The sequence below is a fragment of the Oncorhynchus keta genome, chromosome 4 (assembly GCF_023373465.1).
Source record: "Oncorhynchus keta strain PuntledgeMale-10-30-2019 chromosome 4, Oket_V2, whole genome shotgun sequence".
NCBI classification, from domain to species: domain Eukaryota; kingdom Metazoa; phylum Chordata; class Actinopteri; order Salmoniformes; family Salmonidae; genus Oncorhynchus; species Oncorhynchus keta.
The window spans coordinates 19,925,145-19,943,239 of NC_068424.1; the positions used below are offsets into that span (position 1 = coordinate 19,925,145).

At 43.7% G+C, this 18,095-nt stretch overlaps 1 protein-coding gene and 1 pseudogene across 2 annotated transcripts in view; one reads left to right on the plus strand and one right to left on the minus strand.

The window, feature by feature from the left end:
- Window positions 1–10,072: 10,072 nt before the first annotated feature.
- On the minus strand, window positions 10,073–11,889 carry LOC118382579 (uncharacterized; annotated as a pseudogene).
- Window positions 11,890–17,497: 5,608 nt separating this feature from the next.
- The window catches only part of LOC118382589 (histone-lysine N-methyltransferase 2C-like), a 58,802-nt gene continuing 58,204 nt past the window's right edge, over window positions 17,498–18,095 (plus strand). For both annotated transcript variants that reach the window (XR_008104248.1, XM_052503689.1), the window contains exon 1: window positions 17,498–17,539. Coding sequence is in view for 1 of the 2 variants with exons in the window: in XM_052503689.1 (XP_052359649.1) it covers window positions 17,523–17,539 (17 nt within the window). In the remaining variant the exon portion in view is untranslated. The remainder of the gene's footprint in view (window positions 17,540–18,095) is intronic.

Genomic DNA, 18,095 nt, shown 5'->3' on the forward strand with positions numbered 1-18,095 from the left:
ACTTTACTGACACTCCATACCGGTTAACGAGTATGTAGATAACTGTTTACATGTTATTCCGTCCAACAGTTAACGTTACTTAGCTAACGTTTCATTAATTTATTGCAAATATTATAGTGATTTGCGGTTTCGCGGGGCCCCTCAATGTCCCTTTTTTGGGATAAAAAAATGTACTTCCTGCAATTCTACACATTTTTCCATGGGGCAGAGAGAAAAATGTGCAGTTTTATAACTATCTCATATTATTCCACACATTTTGGGAGGGGCTCCTCCAGGGGTTGGGCCCTCAGTGTTTGTGGGTCCTGCATTGCAGGGTTATGTCCTACATTAGTGTTCTGATCTTGCTTGAAGATACTCTGTTATTTTCAGTACTGGTGAGTAAAATCACTGTGGAAGCCGTGACAATAAGAATACATATTTATGTGTTATTTGATTTGATACACTTTTATTTTTATTGAAGCCTGCCTGAATACATGCCACTGGTTATGTCCATCCTGTTTTCCTGCCGTTGGCCAGAGAGGTGCTACTGTGCACTGTTATTGATTGGTATGATGTAATTGGGAAGACCATTTTGCCTAAAATCCGATTATGTTTATTATTGTGTTTTGTGTGTATTGCTAAATATGACTACTGAAGGTGAACTTGAACTTCAAGTAAGCAGCTAGAAGTACTTTGTTATCAAAGTAAAATCAGAATGTGCATATGGGTCATGAAGCTTTAGTTTTTTTAACCAAGTGAGTTTGTATTTTCCTTTAGTTGTTTGCTAGATTGAAGGGGAGATGATCATTGACGGACATTGAACCTGACATCTTTCCTGGACCAATTCAAGATAGTTTGGCCCTATAGACTCATTTAACTGCTGTTTAGACAGCAAGACAGGACAATGTCAGTCCATATAAATAAATAAACACAAATAACCGCTGAGGCTGGTGAAAGTACTGGAGCAGCACCTGGGGGGGTGCTGCGGTGGTAGAGCCTGAGGAGAGGATGCAAGGCTGCCGCACCCCCAAAGAGTAAGATAGGGCAACTGTTACACACAGCAGCAATGCCTTTCTTCAATGAAGCGCTGAATATTTAAGTTACAGTATATAATTCAAGCAGTTAAATATGCTTTACTCTGTAGCGATAGCTGTAGGTTAAATATTCTCATGAAAGCCTAAAGGCCTGAAATATTTCATGTTGTGTATATCAGTAAACCTGAAATTACTCTTCACATTAGATCTTCTTTAAGTCTTTTAGGGATGAGCATATTTGTCAGAGACAGAGAGTTTTGACAGGCAGTTCAAGGATAGAGTGGATGGAGCAGAGCATCTACAGCTCAGTCATCCAGTTTCAGGTTTAATCTGGGGTACAGTAAGTGTTAACCAAACTCACCCTGTTTAGGACTTTCTTAATCACTTAGCATGATTGATAGTTTTTTATTTGTCATGGGATGTTGGTCTCCACTTTTGATTCACAACATCTATTCCCAGGTTCAGGCCTAGCTTGTAATATGGGGAGTGCTTGGTCAATCTAGCAAGCACAGCTATTTAAATGGGGTCTTTGTGTTCAAGCAGGTCAACTCTCTCCCTACTTACTTATCCCCTGACTTTTGACACCCAACCAACATCATACACAGCGATACCATAGATAAACAACAAATTACACAGTCATTGTCAGTCAATCATCCCGTGGAACCCAGGCTGCGAGTAGCTCATTGACGGAGACCAGCTGTCCTGTACATAATAGCCGGGTTTTGTTCCCTCCCTGTGGATCCTTGTATTGTTTCACGGCTCTCTGTTCTATAAGGCAAGCCTTACAGAGTAATTAGGCACTGAATGGTTTGTTATTACTCAAAGAAGAGTTGATAAAAGTACACACCCACCCCTCCTCCAACCAGCAGCAGCTGTTCACTCCAGTACTTTATTGTCCCATGTCATGTGACCAAGGTTATTATAGTTTTGTGATTTAATATTTGTTTTTATTGTTATTTTTAGATTTTATTTGACATTCAGTTTAGTTTCAGTTAGTTTTCAGACTTATAATTTTTATTTATACTCAACAACAAATATAAATGCAACATGTAAAGTTTTGGTCCCATGTTTCATGAGCTGAAATAAAAGATCCCAGAATTTTTCTATATGTACAAAAAGCTTATTTCTCTCCAATTTTGTGCACACATTTGTTTACATCCCTGTTAGTGAGCATTTCTTCTTTGCCAAGACAATCCATCCATCTGACAGGTGTACAAAGGTGCACCTTGTGCTGGAGACAGTAAAAGGCCACTCCAAAATGTGCAGTTTTGTCACAACACAATGCCACAGATGTCTCAAATTTTGAGGAAGCATACAATTGGCATGCTGACTGCAGGAATGTCCACCAGAGCTCTTGCCAGATAATTCAATGTTAATTTATCTACCATAAGCCTCCTCCAACGTTGTTTTAGAAAATTTGGCAGTACGTCCAACCGGCCTCACAACCGCAGACCACGCGTAACCACACCAGCCCAGGACGTCCACATCCGACTTCTCCAAGCATCCGACTTCACCAGCCACCCGGACAGCTGATGAAACTGAGTAATTCTGTTTGTAATAAAGCTATTTTGTGTGGATAAACTCATTCTGATTGGCTGGGCCTGGCTCCCCAGTTGGTGGGCATGGCTCCCAAGTGGGTGGGCCTATGCCCTTTTTTGGGATGTCACTTCTTGCCTCTGGGGGAAAGTAATACATAAGGTGATGGGCCAGGACATGGGTTTGGTTAGGTTTAACTATAAAACAATCCTAATGTGACTTGGATTTAAAAGGAAAGGCTCCTAGACTGGATAGGTGCCATGTTTATACCAATCCAATGCTTTTTTAACTTTAATAGTAGGTTTAAGAAAAATCAAGTACCTTTACCTTTATCTAACAGAAAGATAGAGGAAAAAACAACAAATGAAGTCATGGCCCATTTCAAGTTATGTTTATGCAGTGGAGGCTGGTGGGAGAAGCTATAGGAGTAATGGTTAGAATGGAATTAACGGGACGGAGTCATGTGGTTTCCATATTGTTTGATACATTTAATACCGTTCCATTAATTCCATCCCAGCCATTACAATGAGCCCATCATCCTATAGCAGGGGCAGAAACCAGATCTAGTGCACAGGGCACAGCTTTGAATAAACAGCCATCCTTGCCTGTCAGAACTGAAGAGGTGACTCTGTAAACAAGACACCCTTTACCTCTTCCAGATATTTCCACAGCTCACAAGGGCAGGGCTCTACAGTGCGCCCATTTTACTCTCATATGTGGCTAAATATTTTGCTGTTCTACCTGGAATTTTAATTTAGGAGCACCAGTGTGCCTAGAAAAAGTCAGGATTCTAGCTTTTATACCTCAAATATTTTTCATTGTGCTTTTAAATGTATTTGTGTGCGCCTACATTTTTCAACTTAGATTCGCATATGCTCCTTGTAAAACAGGTCAGCGTAGAGCCCTGCACGGGGAACTTAACTTAGGTTGACACTCCGCCTGGACAGTGACCTCAGACACAATCTTCGATGTGAGGAAGCTATATTTCGGAAGCACTGGGGTCGAGATCCTCGCTGGATTCATCGTGCTGGCATCGTCCTGGTGTCATGCTGCTCCATGGTTGTACTCTCTGATTTGCTGAAGTACAAAATACTCTCCTTCCCTCATCAGTGGCTCCATCTCTGTTGAGTGAAGTGTCAGAGGAACACTTGGGTCCATTGGGCAAGCTGCTGCAGGGTTTGGCTGCCAGAGGATTTAGTATGCATGCGAAGCACACATGCAGTGACTTCAGTTGGACCTGTACCAACTGTTTTGCAACAGTAGTTGATTGCAAATGTGCCTCAAGGTTGAGAAGGCAGAGCACCACATTAAACAGCGATTGGCTGTCAGTTTAAGTTGATTGGGGTGGATTGCAAAGGGATCCAGCAACTTCACAAGCTGCTCTAGCTTGGCCCAGTGACGCTCCGCACTCACCCTCTGATTTTTCACTGTTAGGTAGTGTGATAGCTCGTGATAGGGATGCACAAACTAGACCTATTTGAGCATTTACCCGCCAGATTTACACAAGTATTCAGACCCTTTACTCAGTACTTTGTTGAAGCACCTTTGGCAGTGATTACAGCCTGGAGTCTTGGCACACCTGTATTTGGGGAGTTTCTCCCATTCTCCCATTCTTCTCTGCAGATCCTTTCAAGCTTTGTTAGGTTGGATGGGGAGCATCGCTGAACAGCTATTTTCAGGTCTCTCCAGAGATGTTTGGGCTCTAGCTGGGCCACTCAAGGACACTCAGAGACTTGTCCCGAAGCCACTCCTGTTTTGTCTTGGCTGTGTGCTTAGGGTTGTTGTCCTGTTTGAAGGTTAACCTTCGCCCCAGTCTAAGGTCCTGAGCGCTCTGGAGCAGGTTTTCATCAAGGATCTCTCTGTGCTATGCTCCTTTCATCTTTCCCTCAATCCTGACTAGTCTCCCAGTCCCTGCCGCTGAAAAACATCGCCACAGCATGATGCTGCCACCACCATGCTTCACCGTAGAGATGGTGACAGGTTTCCTCCAGACGTGACGCTTGGCATTCAGGCCAAAGAGTTCCACTTTGATTTCATCAGATCAGAGAATCTTGTTTCTCATGTTCTGAGAGTCCTTTAGGTGCCTTTTTGCAAACTCCAAGCGGGCTGTCATGTGCCTTTTGCTGAGGAGTGGACTCCGTCTGGCCACTCCACCATAAATGCCTGATTGGTAGAGTGCTACAGAGATGGTTGTCCTTCTGGAAGGTTCTCCCATCTCCACAGACGAACTCTGAAGCTCTGTCAGAGTGACTATCAGGTTCTTGGTCACCTCCCTGACCAAGGCCCTTCTCCGCTGATTGCTCAGTTTGGCCGGGTGGCCAGCTCTAGGAAGAATCTTGGTGGTTCCAAACTTTTTCCATTTATGAATGATGGAGGCCACTGTGTTCTTGGGGACCGTCAATGCTGCAGACATTTGTTGGTACCCTTCCCCATATCTGTGCCTCGACACAATCCTGTCTCGGAGCTCTACAGACAATTCCTTTGACCTCATGGCTTGGTTTTTGCTCTGACATGCACTGTTAACTGTGGGACCTTATATAGACAGGTGTGTGCCTTTCCAAATCATGTCCAATCAATTGAATTTATCACAGGTGAACTCCAATCAAGTTGTGGAAACATCTCAAGGATGATCAATGTAAACAGGATGCACCGGAGCTCCATTTAGAGTCTTATAGCAAAGGGTCTAAATACTTATGTAAATAAGGAATTTCTAAAAACGTGTTTCCGCTTTGTCATTATGGGCTATTGTGTGTAGATTTATGAGGGACATTTTATATTTAATCCATTTTAGAATAAGGCTGTAGCGTAACAAAAGGTGGGAAAAGTAAAGGGGTCTGAATACTTTCTGAATGCCCTGTATACACTGGCCTTCAACTTGAATGTCCCCCAGCATGAATGATACAATTATGCATCTTCATATTATCAGTCATGTTTGAAATGTTCAATAATATCCCATACTCTCCTTCATAATCCATATTCATAAGGTGTTGCTCTTGGCTATAAAGGCATCACCTTAATTCTAGTTTTCTGGAATACCAGTACCAATACTAGTTCACAAAATCCTACTCAGAGGTCAGATAGCTCAATCCTTTTTCAGCAAATGTAAGTAAATGTTGTCAGCACAAGCTATCAATCTATTTTTATGTAATGCACATTACACGATGCCACACAGGCTCAATATCAAATTAATTATGCCACATAGGATCAATATCAAACGGATTATGCCACACAGGCTCAATATCAAATGGACCCAACCCCAAACCCAACCCCAAATTATTCATTTGTTTACCTACTGATTGCAACTGGGTCCCCATGCCCACATTAAACTGGCTGACTCAAAGACCAAGACAGCACGGCAGTCCTTAACTTTGGTTCAGAAAATCAAATGAATGCCAAGTGGTGCACAAAAGGGAGACAGTTCCTCTTAATTGATTTGTTTATTGCTGTTGATTTTATGTGCGTTCTTCAGCAGTTAACAAAAGGCTTGATGCCTGGGGAGGGCTTATGGCTCTGATTGATATCCTTTAGTAGTCCAAGCCTGGGGTTAAGAAATAGAAGTGTTCAACAACATATCCCTAATTAGAAGACAAGAGACCAATGGTTCTTGGTTCATTATTTGGCTATGTGTTTAGTTGAATGTGTGTGTATGTTTTATTTAGACTTTGAGAAATAGCGAAATAAGGTAAAACATAATGGAAGTTGCCACCTAACCCAACTCCATTAAATCCAGAGTGATGGTCTTTAGTCTCCTATGTTGCATGCATTCATCTTTCCATCTCTGCTGACTGGTTTAAAAATAGTAACAGATTGCAAAATTACAAGGGGTGGCAGGCAACCTAATGGTTAGAGCATTGGCCCAGTAACTGAAAGGTTGTTGGATCAAATCCCCAATCTGATAAGGTGAAAATCTGTCACTCTTCCCCTGAGCAAGGCAGTTAACCCTGCTGGGCTCTGAAAATGTAGATGTTGATTATGGTAGCCCCCCACACCTCTCTGATTCAGAAGGGGTGGGTTAAATGCAAAAGACACATTTCAATTGACTGCATTCAGTTGTACAACTGACAACACTATTCCATTCATCAGACACTTTTATTCACAGCATCTTACATACATTTTAGGTATGTGTTGTCCTATGATTTGAATTCACTACCCTTGGGTTACAAGCATCATGCGCTACCAACTTACAGTTGAAGTTGGAAGTTTACATACACCTTAGCCAAATACATTTAAACTCAGTTTTTCACAATCCCTGACATTCAATCCTAGTACAAATTCCCTGTTTTAGGTCAGTTAACCACTTTGTTTTAAGAATGTCAAATGTCAGAAAAAGAGTAGAGAGAATGATTCATTTCAGCTTTAATTTCTTTCATCACATTCCTTGTGGGTCAGAAGTTTACATACACTCAATTAGTATTTGGTAGCAATGCCTTTAAATTGTTTAACTTCGGGCAAACATTTTGGGTATCCTTCCACAAGCTTCCCACAATAAGTTGGCTGAATTGTGGCCCATTCCTCCTGACAGAGCTGGTGTAACTGAGTCAGGTTTCTAGGCCTTCTTGCTCGCACACACTTTTTCTATAGGATTGAGGTCAGGGCTTTGTAATGGCCACTCCAATACCTTGACTTTGTTGTCCTTATTAAGCCATTTTGCCACAACTTTGATAGTATGCTTGGGGTCATTGTCCATTTGGAAGACCCATTGGCAACCAAGCTTTAACTTCCTGACTGATGTCTTGATATGTTGCTTCAATATATCCACATCATTTTCCTTCCTCATGATGCCATTTATTTTGTGAAGTGCACCAGTCCCTCCTGCAGCAAAGCACCCCCACAACATGATGCTGCAACCCCCGTGCTTCACGGTTTGGATGGTGTTCTTTGGCTTGCAAGCCTCCCCCTTTATCCTCCAAATGGTCATTTTGGCCAAACATTGTATTTTTGTTTCATCAAACCAGAGGACATTTCTCCAAAAAGTACAATCTTTGTCCCCATGTGCAGTTGCAAACCGTAGTCTGGCTTTTTTATGGAGGTTTTGGAGCACTGCCTTCTTCCTTACTGAGCGGCCTTTCAGGTTATGTCGATATAGGACTCTTTTTACTGTGGATATAGATACTTTTGTACCTGATTCCTCCAGCATCTTCACAAGGTCCTTTGCTGTTTTTCTGGGATTCATTTGCACTTTATGCACCAAAGTACATTCATCTCTAGGAGACAGTCTCCTTCCTGAGCAGTGTGTCAGCTGCGTCGTCCCATGGTGTTTATTCTTACATACTGTTTGTACAGATGAACATGGTACCTTCAGGCGTATTGGAAATTGCTCCCAATGATGAACCAGACTTGTGGAGGTCTACAATCTTTTTTCTGAGGTCTTTGCTGATTTCTTTTGATTTTCCCATGATGTCAAGCAAAGAGGCACTGCATTTGAAGGTAGGCCTTGAAATACATCCACAGGTACACCTCCAAATGACTCAAACGATGTCAATTAGCCTATCAGAAGCTTCTAAAGCCATGACATCAGTTTCTGGAATTTTTCGAGCTTTTTAAAGGCACAGTCAACTTAGTGTATGTAAACTTCTGATCCACTGGAATTGTGATACAGTGAATTATAAGTTAAATAAACTGTCTGTAAACAATTGTTGGAAAAATTCATTGTGTCATGCACACAGTAGATGGCCTAACTGACTTGCCAAAACTATAGTTTGTTAACAAGACATTTGTGGAGTGGTTGAAAAAATGTGTTTTAATGACTCCAACCTAAGTGTATGTACACTTCCGACTTCAACTGTTTATACTGTAGGTACAATGGACCGAAGTTACCACAGTGTTAGTGTTTCATGAATAAAACCTCACTGTAGACATGTATCAATGCAGAGTAAAATTTGGCATTTGTGAGGATGGATTCACAAAGAATACAATCAGTATGTTCTACTAGCCACTGCTTAAGCTAGGCTATCTGACAGGTGTGAGCCAGTGGTAACCACAGGGTTGCTTCAGCAGGAGACCTCGAGCTGGGGTAATTTATAAATGTATTGTCCAAGTCACAGGAGGTTGGTGGCATGTTAATTGGGGAGGACAGGCTTGTGGTAATGGCTGGAACAGAATAAATTGAATAGTAACAAATACATCAAACACATGGTTTGATGCCATTCCATTCCCTGCGTTCCAGCCATTATCATGAGCCGTTCTCCTCTCAGCAGCCTCCACTGTTCCAAGTCTCTCAAATGTTAAACCACTGCAGAACGTGACACAAAGAAGGGCTAATTAAGACCAATAGATTGGCGCATGTTCAATTATGATTATTTAGTTCTTTTCAATTCTCAGGTTTCAAAGGGCTTGGGTTGTATAAGGGACTCCATTAGGATTGCATAATACGACAGGGAAGAGAGCGGTGCAGTCCCCTTCAAGGTATATACAATTGAGCTTGAAAGAAGAATGCCTCGCATTAGCAATTCAAAATTAATCCCATATTGTATCAAAATAAGACCTCCCTAAATTAATTAGAAAGTATTTGGGATGGCAAAACATAACATTCAAATTAACCTTTAGCTTGAGCTGGGCTGTATAAATTGCATTTTTTAAAATGGATTTTTAACTAAGCAAGTCAGTTAAGAACATATTCTTATTTACAATGACAGCCTACACCAGCCAAACCCGGATGACGCTGGGCCAATTGTGTACCACCCTATGGGACTCCCAACCACAACCAGATGTGATACAGTCTGGATCTGAACCAAGGACTGTAGTGACACCTCTTGCACTGAGATGCAGTGCCTTAGACCGCTGCGCCACAAACCCAACTAACAATTCTAGGGAGAGAGAATATTTTTGTAAAGTTACCCTAATGTTTGAGTATCCAGTTTTCTGCTAGAATGTTCCCCTAACTATGTCTGTTAGCAAAAACCTTCTGAGGATCTTTTTGGCATGTTTTGGTGTTGAAGTTATGTCATGCAGAACTTATCTAGAACGTGGTTTCAATGGTCTCAGAATATAACACATTCATTTGATTGATGGGTTTTATGGGACGTTGTAAGAACATTCACGTGTCCAGTTTTCTAAGGGTTATGAGAATATTCCATCAACGTTTCACTAAATATACACAGAACATAACTCAGCAAAGGCAGCAGTGATCTCTTCGTCCAGAAACACCAAATCAAATCGGAAAATCATCTGGAGGTTGTGCACAAAGGCACAAATATGGTAGCCAAAGTTCCAGAAATGCATGAAAGATGAGAAGTCTATACAGCTTATTTTTTGTGTAACCCCCCCCCACCCACACACCCACACTTACTTGCTTATGGTAGTCCATCATATTCGATGATGACTTCCCCTTTTGAGTTAACGGTGAGTTCTTTGGTGACTGGAGTCCAATCTGAGATTCATAAACTTTATTGCAGGTGGGGCATATGCAGTCTGTGTTGGCGAGGGCAGGCATGGCTGTGTGTCTCCTGAGCTGTTTTTGCTGTCTCTTTGTGCTCCTCTCCTCTCTTTGGGTGACCATGGCCTCCATACTCTTGCAGTTAGTCTTAGCAAGTATTTCTGTATGGTGCACACGGTTGCACCAGTTGATTCCCAGGATTTAATCGCTTGAGCTGCTTGTTGTGGCGACTGTAAATGACCCAGGCTTCACAGCTGTAAATAAGTGTGGTGATGCAGATGGCTTGATAGACGGTGACTTTGGTGTGGAGGTGGAGATCCCTGTTCTGGAAGACCCTGCGTCTGAATTTCCTGAAGGCAGCTGATGCTTGCTTGATCCTATTTTGAATTCCGAGGTCGATGCTGCAGTCCTCCGAGAGGATGCTGCCCAGGTATTTGAAGGACGGAACTATTGCCAGTGATTTGTGTTCAATGGTGAAGACAGGCATGGTGGGTGGAGGACTGGATCTCCATTGGCAGACCACCTCTTTCTTGGTGGTGTCGATAGACAGTCTCATCCTGCTATAGACCCTCACAGCCGCTACAAGGATGGAGTGTGAGCCACAAGAGCACAGTCATCAGCATACTGCAGCTCAAGAACCCGCTCCGTCAAAACCATGGTGGTTGCTTGGAGCCTATGTTGAATAGGTTTCCATCCAGCCTGAAGTCCACCGCACTGCTGTCCTCAAGCTCCTTGTGGAGAAGCTGGGTGACACATAGGAGGAAGATGTTAAAGAATACCAGTGCCAGCACACACCCCTGCCTCACACCGATGCTTACTCCAAAGGGCACTGACCTCTGCCCTCCAATGGCCACCCAAGCCATCATCCCATCATGGAACTGGCAAAGGATGTTGACAAATTTGTCTGGACAGCCAAATTTGAGTAGGAGGCCCCGTAGTAGTTCCCTGCTCACTTCACTGTGTCGAAGGCATTGGAGAGGTCGACAAAGGCCATGAAAAAGTCCTAATGTTGTTCACAGCACTTCTCCTGGAGTTGCCGTGCCATGAATATCATGTTTACCGTATTCCTGTTCTTTCTGAAGCCGCATTGTGACTCTGGCAACAGTTCCTCTGTGATGATGTTCACCAGCCTGTGTAGCATCACCTTGGCCAGGACCTTGCCGGCAACAGCCAGAAGGGATATCCCCCGGCTTTTCCCGCAGATGGATTTATCACCATTGTTCTTATAGATGGTGACAATGTTTGCATCTCGCCACTGTTGGGGGACCATCACCTGGTCCCAAACCTCAGTAATGTGCTGGTGGAGCGTTCTGGTGCAGAAGTCTTAAGTAGCTCTGCCGGGATGCTGTCAGTGCCAGGCGTCTTGTTGTTCTTGAGGGAACGGATAGCCGATAACACCTCTTAGAAAGTTGGCAAATGGTTGAGGTCTTGAATGGGTGGACAGACAGGTAGTTCTTCCAGGATGGAAGAATGTGTGCCATTGCTTGCGAAGGGTAGCAGATGTGGATGTGTTGAGAGTAGCCCTGTGCACTTTGTGCATATTGTCTAGTATGGCTGTGATGGTGTCAGAGTTCTCATTGAACCAGTCTTGATGTTTCCTTCCTCTGTAGCCAAAGTAGCGGGCCGCTGCATGATAGAGCACTGAGCTAAAGATGCCCACTTCTGGTCCATGTGGTCTTCTGCACTCAGAAGAGACTCAGTCTCCCTCAGCCTTTCAGCGAGAGAGCGACGGAACTCGTCCCTTACTGCAGTATTCTCAAGCCGGATACAGTCCAGACTCCTCTTACTGGACTTCTGCAGGCGTTGGAGGGGACGTATACTCACCTGGAGTTTTGCCAGTATAATACGGTGATCTGTCCAGCATTCTGCACCCCTCGTGGCAGGTGTCAACAGGACGTCATTAGTGTCAGAACATCTCACTATGATGTAGTCAATCAGGGGCCAGTGTTTGGAGCGTGGGTGCATCCATGATGTTTTATATTTGTTATTCTGCTGGAACAAGGTGTTGGTGACAATGAGATTGTGCTCGGAGTTAGCAGTCTCATTCCGTTCTCATTGACCTGGCTAACACTATGCCTACCCAGCACTCCGCTCCATATCCTGTTGTTCTGTCCCACCCTAGCGTTGAAGTCACCCAGCAGAAAGATCTTGTCATTCCTGGGGATGTGGTGAAGGGCCTCATCTAGTAGAAGTAGTCCTTTGCCTCATTTTCAGATGGTAACGTTGGTGCGTATGCACTAAGAAAAGTATCATAACACATCTCGGCTAGGGAGATACAGAGAGACATGAGTCTTTCACTTATGCTGTTCTAAATTGCCAGTCCCACACCGTGCTGATGTTGTCCACTCAGAGGGTAAACTTTCCTTTTTTTGTTTAATTTTTTCCCCTTTTTCTCCCCAATTTTGTGGTATCCAATTGTTTTTAGTAGCTACTATCTTGTCTCATCGCTACAACTCCCGTACGGGCTCGGGAGAGACGAAGGTTGAAAGTCATGCGTCCTCCAATACACAACCCAACCAAGCCGCACTGCTTCTTAACACAGCGCCATCCAACCCGGAAGCCAGCCGCACCAACCTGGAAACCTTGGTTAGCGCGCACTGCGTCCGGCCCGCCACAGGAGTCGCTGGTGCGCGATGAGACAACAATTTCCCTACCGGCCAAACCCTCCCTAACCCGGGTAACGCAAGGCCAATTGTGCGTCGCCCCACGGATCTCCCGGTCGCGACAGAGCCTGGGCGCGAACCCAGAGTCTCTGGTGGCACAGCTGGCGCTGCAGTACAGCGCACTTAACCACTGCGCCACCCGGGAGACAGAGGGTAACCTTTCCAGGAAAAGGTGCAACCTTCTCCCTCCTCTTTCAGGGAACCTTCATCCAGGAACCTGGTCTCACTCAGGGCAGCAATGTCAATGTTGTAACGTCTTAGTTCTGCAGCAATCAAAGCTGTTCTCTGATTGGGTCTATCGCTATTATCGCCAGTGTCCCAAAGATTCAGGGGAATTATTTTCTTTAGCATTTTTCGACCGCTGAGTGGAACTCCCGATAGATGCGGAAGCCTATCCTGGATGGAGTCAGTGGACAATTTTTAGGCCACCTTTTCTAGGCCTCTCCCCAGCTGGGGTGAGCAGTATGGCTCCTAAATAGGGTGGCTCAGTCACACAGGGGTCTGCCGAGAGCAGCTGCCACCCAAGTCCCAGCTGTTGGTGAACATAATAGCCCTGTGCCGCTGGCGTGCAGGGGTCTGATTAAGGGCTCCCGGTGCATTCATTCCTGCCCCTATCACCAGACATCCCAACACCGCCAGACTTTAGCCTGGTTTCCGTGGATACCTGTGCAAAGGAAGTTATTTAAAGTGCCGCTGAGGGTGGGCAATCCCCAACAGTACTATTTCACTGAAGGAAGGTGAAATTTCAGTGGCAAGGGGGAAACCCAGGATGACCAGTATCTTCCACAGCTGCAGGAGACAGCCAAAACCCCAGTCTGTCAGCGTCCACCTACCACGCTCCGCCAGCGCACTGCTTTTCTCTCAGGGTGTGCTCCCCTTGCCTTTGTCGTACCAGACTAACCCACAAGGCAGCGGGACAGTGGTTGATGGCTGCCAGGACCTGTCCACCCAGAGGTGAGCCTGTACAGACGCATCTCTGGGGCCCACTGCTGCTCTGAGATCCCCCACCAGTTAGCCTGGAGTATCAAGACAACCAATTAACGTGTGCCACCGCGAGGAGGCCTAACCCGAGTCTTGGTCATGGAGAGGCTTTGTAACGGCAAGGGGAGACTTGTGCATGAAGCTGCTCCCCAACTCACCACAAGGGCCAGCTGGCGGCAGCGAGCTGTAAGCGAGAGTATGCAAGCACGTGGTAATCGGCACTACTGCACTAGACAGTGACAAAGCAAAAAACGTCGCTTTTTTTATATTTGCAAATGTATCACAAATACAAACACAAATAGAAACAGAAATACAAGTTGGGAATCCCCAAGACTCTTCCAAGAGCTGGCCATCGGTCCAAACTGAGCAATCACGGGAAAAGGGCCTTGGTCAGGGAGGTGACCAGATGGTCACTCTGAAGGAGCTCCAGAGTTCCTCTGTGGAGATGTCAGAATCTTCCAGAAGGACAACCATCCCTGCAGCACTCCACCAATCAGGTCTTTATGGTAGAGTGGCTAGACGGAAGCCACTCCTCAGTAAAAGGCACAACAGCCCGCTTGGAGTATTCAATATTCAACAATATTCTCTGGTCTGATAAAACCAAGATTGAACTATTTGGCCTGAAATGTGATATTTAGGCATTTTATGATTTTATTATTTTGCTAAAATTTCTAAAAACCTGTTTTTGCTTTGACATTATGGGGTGTTGTGTGTAGATTGATGAGGAAAAAAAAGGATTTAATGCATTTTAGAATAAGGCTGTAATATAACAACATTTGGAAAAAGTCATTGGGTCTCAAAACTTTCCGAATGCACTGTATATCAACTGATCATTACTGTGTAGCTTGTTGGTCACTAAACAACTGTGACAATTACCATGGAAGTAATGGCTGAGTCTTACTTGATGGATGGAAAATTCTGCTCTCTGTCTTATCAATAAATTATGTTGATGAACTATGACCTGACATGGATGTGGTGGTGTAGTGGGAAGCTTGGTGCAGCTTGAACCAAGAGGTTCTGAGTTCAAATCCCAGCTGTGGACATGTTAAATAATAATTACTGTATAAATGAACATGTACAATGTAATCATGTAAGTTGAAAAAACTGTATGTTAAAAGCACTGTGTGAGTATCCTTGCAAAGAGCTATCAGTGGTTCACCAATCAGGGCCTTGATTGGCTCTGTGATGTCTAATGAACTTTTCTTTGGACAAATACATGTTCTTCCAACATTCCCACAAAGCATGTCCAGAACAATAATATCTTATGTTCTAAGAACATGGCAACCATGTTCTGTGTATGCTGGTGGGACACGTACGCTACGGTCACAAGACGCAGGCCTCCTAATTGTCCCTAGAATTTATAATATAATAATAATAATAATAATAATATATGAATATGAAGAATTTCTAAGCAAACAGCTGGAGGCAGGGCTTTCTCCAATAGAGCTCAATTTTTATGGAATGGTCTGCCTACCCATGTGAGAGACGCAGACTCGGTCTCAACCTTTAAGTCTTTACTGAAGACTCATCTCTTCAGTGGGTCATATGATTGAGTGTTGTCTGGCCCAGGAGTGTGAAGGTGAACGGAAAGGCTCTGGAACAACGAACCACCCTTGCTGGCTCTGCCTGACCGGTTCCCCTCTCTCCACTGGGATTCTCTGCCTCTAACCCTATTATAGGGGCTGAGTCACTGGCTTACTGGTGCTCTTTCATGCCGTCTCAAGGATAGGTGCGTCACTTGAGTGGGTTGAGTCACTGACATGATCTTCCTGTCTGGGTTGGCACCCCCCCTTGGGTTGTGCCATGGCAGAAAGATCTTTGTGGGCTATACTCGGCCTTGTCTCAGGATGGTAAGTTGGTGGTTGAAGATATCCCTCTAGTGGTGTGGGGGCTGTGCTTTGGCAAAGTCAGTGGGGTTATATCCTTCCTGTTTGGCCCTGTCCAGGGGTATCATCAGATGGGGCCACAGTGTCTCCTGACCCCTCCTGTCTCAGCCTCCAGTATTTATGCTGCAGTAGTTTATGTGTCGGGGGCTAGGGTCAGTTTGTATATCTGGAGGACTTCTCCTGTCTTATCCGGTGTCCTGTGTGAATTTAAGTATGCTCTCTCTCTAATTCTCTCTTTCTCTCTCTCGGAGGACCTGAGCCCCAGGACCATGCCTCAGGACTACCTGGCATGATGACTCCTTGCTGTCCCCAGTCCACCTGGCCTTGCTGCTGCTCCAGTTTCAACTGTTCTGCCTGCGGTTATGGTACCCTGACCTGTTCACCGGACGTGCTACCTGTCCCAGACCTGCTGTTTTCAACTCTCTAGACACAGCAGGAGCGGTAGAGATACTCCTAATGATCGGCTATGAAAAGCCAATTGACATTTGCTCCTGAGGTGCTGACTTGCTGCACCCTCAACAACTACTGTGATTATTATTATTTGACCATGCTGGTCATTTATGAACATTTGAACATCTTGGCCATGTTCTGTTATAATCTCCACTGGCCACCCCTCATAGCCTGGTTCCTCTCTAGGTTTCTTCCTAGGTTTTGGCCTTTTCTAGGGAGTTTTTCCTAGCCACCGTGCTTCTACACCTGCATTGCTTGCTGTTTGGGGTTTTAGGCTGGGTTTCTGTACAGCACTTTAAGATATCAGCTGATGTAAGAAGGGCTATATAAATATATTTGATTTTATCTAATATTGTCCTAACCCACAGAATACCCGACACATGTTCTTGCAACATTCCCATGAAAAGTGTCTAGATCAATAATATCTTATTTTCTGAGAACATGACAACCATGTTCTGTGTATGTTTGATGGAACGTTGATGGAATAATCTCCTAATCCACAGAAAACAAACAACAAAACAAAGAACTATATGAGTCCTACCCCTCAACACACTTAACCGGGCTCTCACGGTAGAGAAGAAGCACACTTTCATTGACCCAAATGCACACACACACACACACACACACACACACACACACACACACACACACACACACACACACACACACACACACACACACACACACACACACACACACACACACACACACACACACACACACACACACACACACAACTGAGGACATAAAAGGAGGATATAAGTGAGCTCTGAGGGACTCAGTGAATCAGTGAAGCACTGTCCTATTAGACAGTGGAACCTCTTTCAACCCATGAAGCTCATTTCCTCCTGCACCTGGACCAGTCTGGACTTCCTCCATCCCATCCTTGACCCTCAGAGAGTATCCCACTAATTAGTGAGAAAAATAAATCTAACGAAAAGGGCTGAGCAGAATCAATAGAAAATGCAACACTATAGTATCATTGGCAGATGTTGATGAATGTATGAGAAGTCTTATTCGTAATCTCAAGGAAGTTGACGCATGGTGATTTAATGTAATTTGTGATTCACTTTTACTAAAAATAAATGGATGCATTATCCCGTGCTATAAGTGTGTGTGTGTGTGTGTGTGTGTGTGTGTGTGTGTGTGATACCTTAATGTTTAATAATCAACTTATATGTTATGCCATGTACACTATTCATAACTATCAGAACTCCCAGTTATCCTAATACTTTTCTGTCGTGTAAGGTAAAATGCAATTACTTATGTTATGCATTCCTACCAACAAGTAGAGTAGAGACTTTGTATTGTATTTTATATTAATGTATTTTAGCAATAGACATTACCAATAATAATCTATTCCACAATGTGATAACTCTGAGAATAAGGACTGTTGTAGCAACAGATATAAAACAATTTACTGACTTGTATGCAACACAAAATAACAGTTATGTTGCCTCTGTGCACTGTTGAATAAAACCAGCAGAAATTAATCGAAATTGAGAGAATGCATGGCTCGGCGAAACAGAATCCAATCCACTATTTAGGAACTCCAGATCTATGTTTGGAGAGTTCTTGGCTGATGACTGAGAAGTCTCTTTACCTGGATAGTGCTCCAATGTATCACTCCGCAGGGTCAGTGAGACTTTTTTCATAACATGTATTACGCGGTCTGACACAAAATGCGACAATTTACATGTTTTTTATTTATACATATGTATAAGCTTATTTTTTAATGCATGGTTTATTCCTGATCGACCGTTTTTGGTTTTAACACGTCTTACTTCATGTTTAATTGGACCTATTTCCGCGACAAACGTTGACAGGCAGTGCTTAGGTCTATCCTAAACATGGCCACCATGATGGAGTAAAGCTTCAACTTTAAATTTCACATTTTTAGAAGAAAACTTATACATTTTCACAGGAATGTTTCAACGGAAGAAATTAAATCTGTCATCTCATCCATATGAAATCATTGGAGAAAGTTTCTTGTTGGATTTAATAATGGTTTAAGTTGTCTGGAAGCTGGAAACGAAAAAAAAAATAATTGCATCAATTCCGTAAGCGTTTTAATTTCTCTCGATAGTTTGAAAGCTTTTACAAACCTTTTGTGGGATTTTTCAAGTTGTGGATCTATCTTAATTGCAATGATTTTGCTGTGAAGAATTGAAGAAACGATTGGGAAATATTT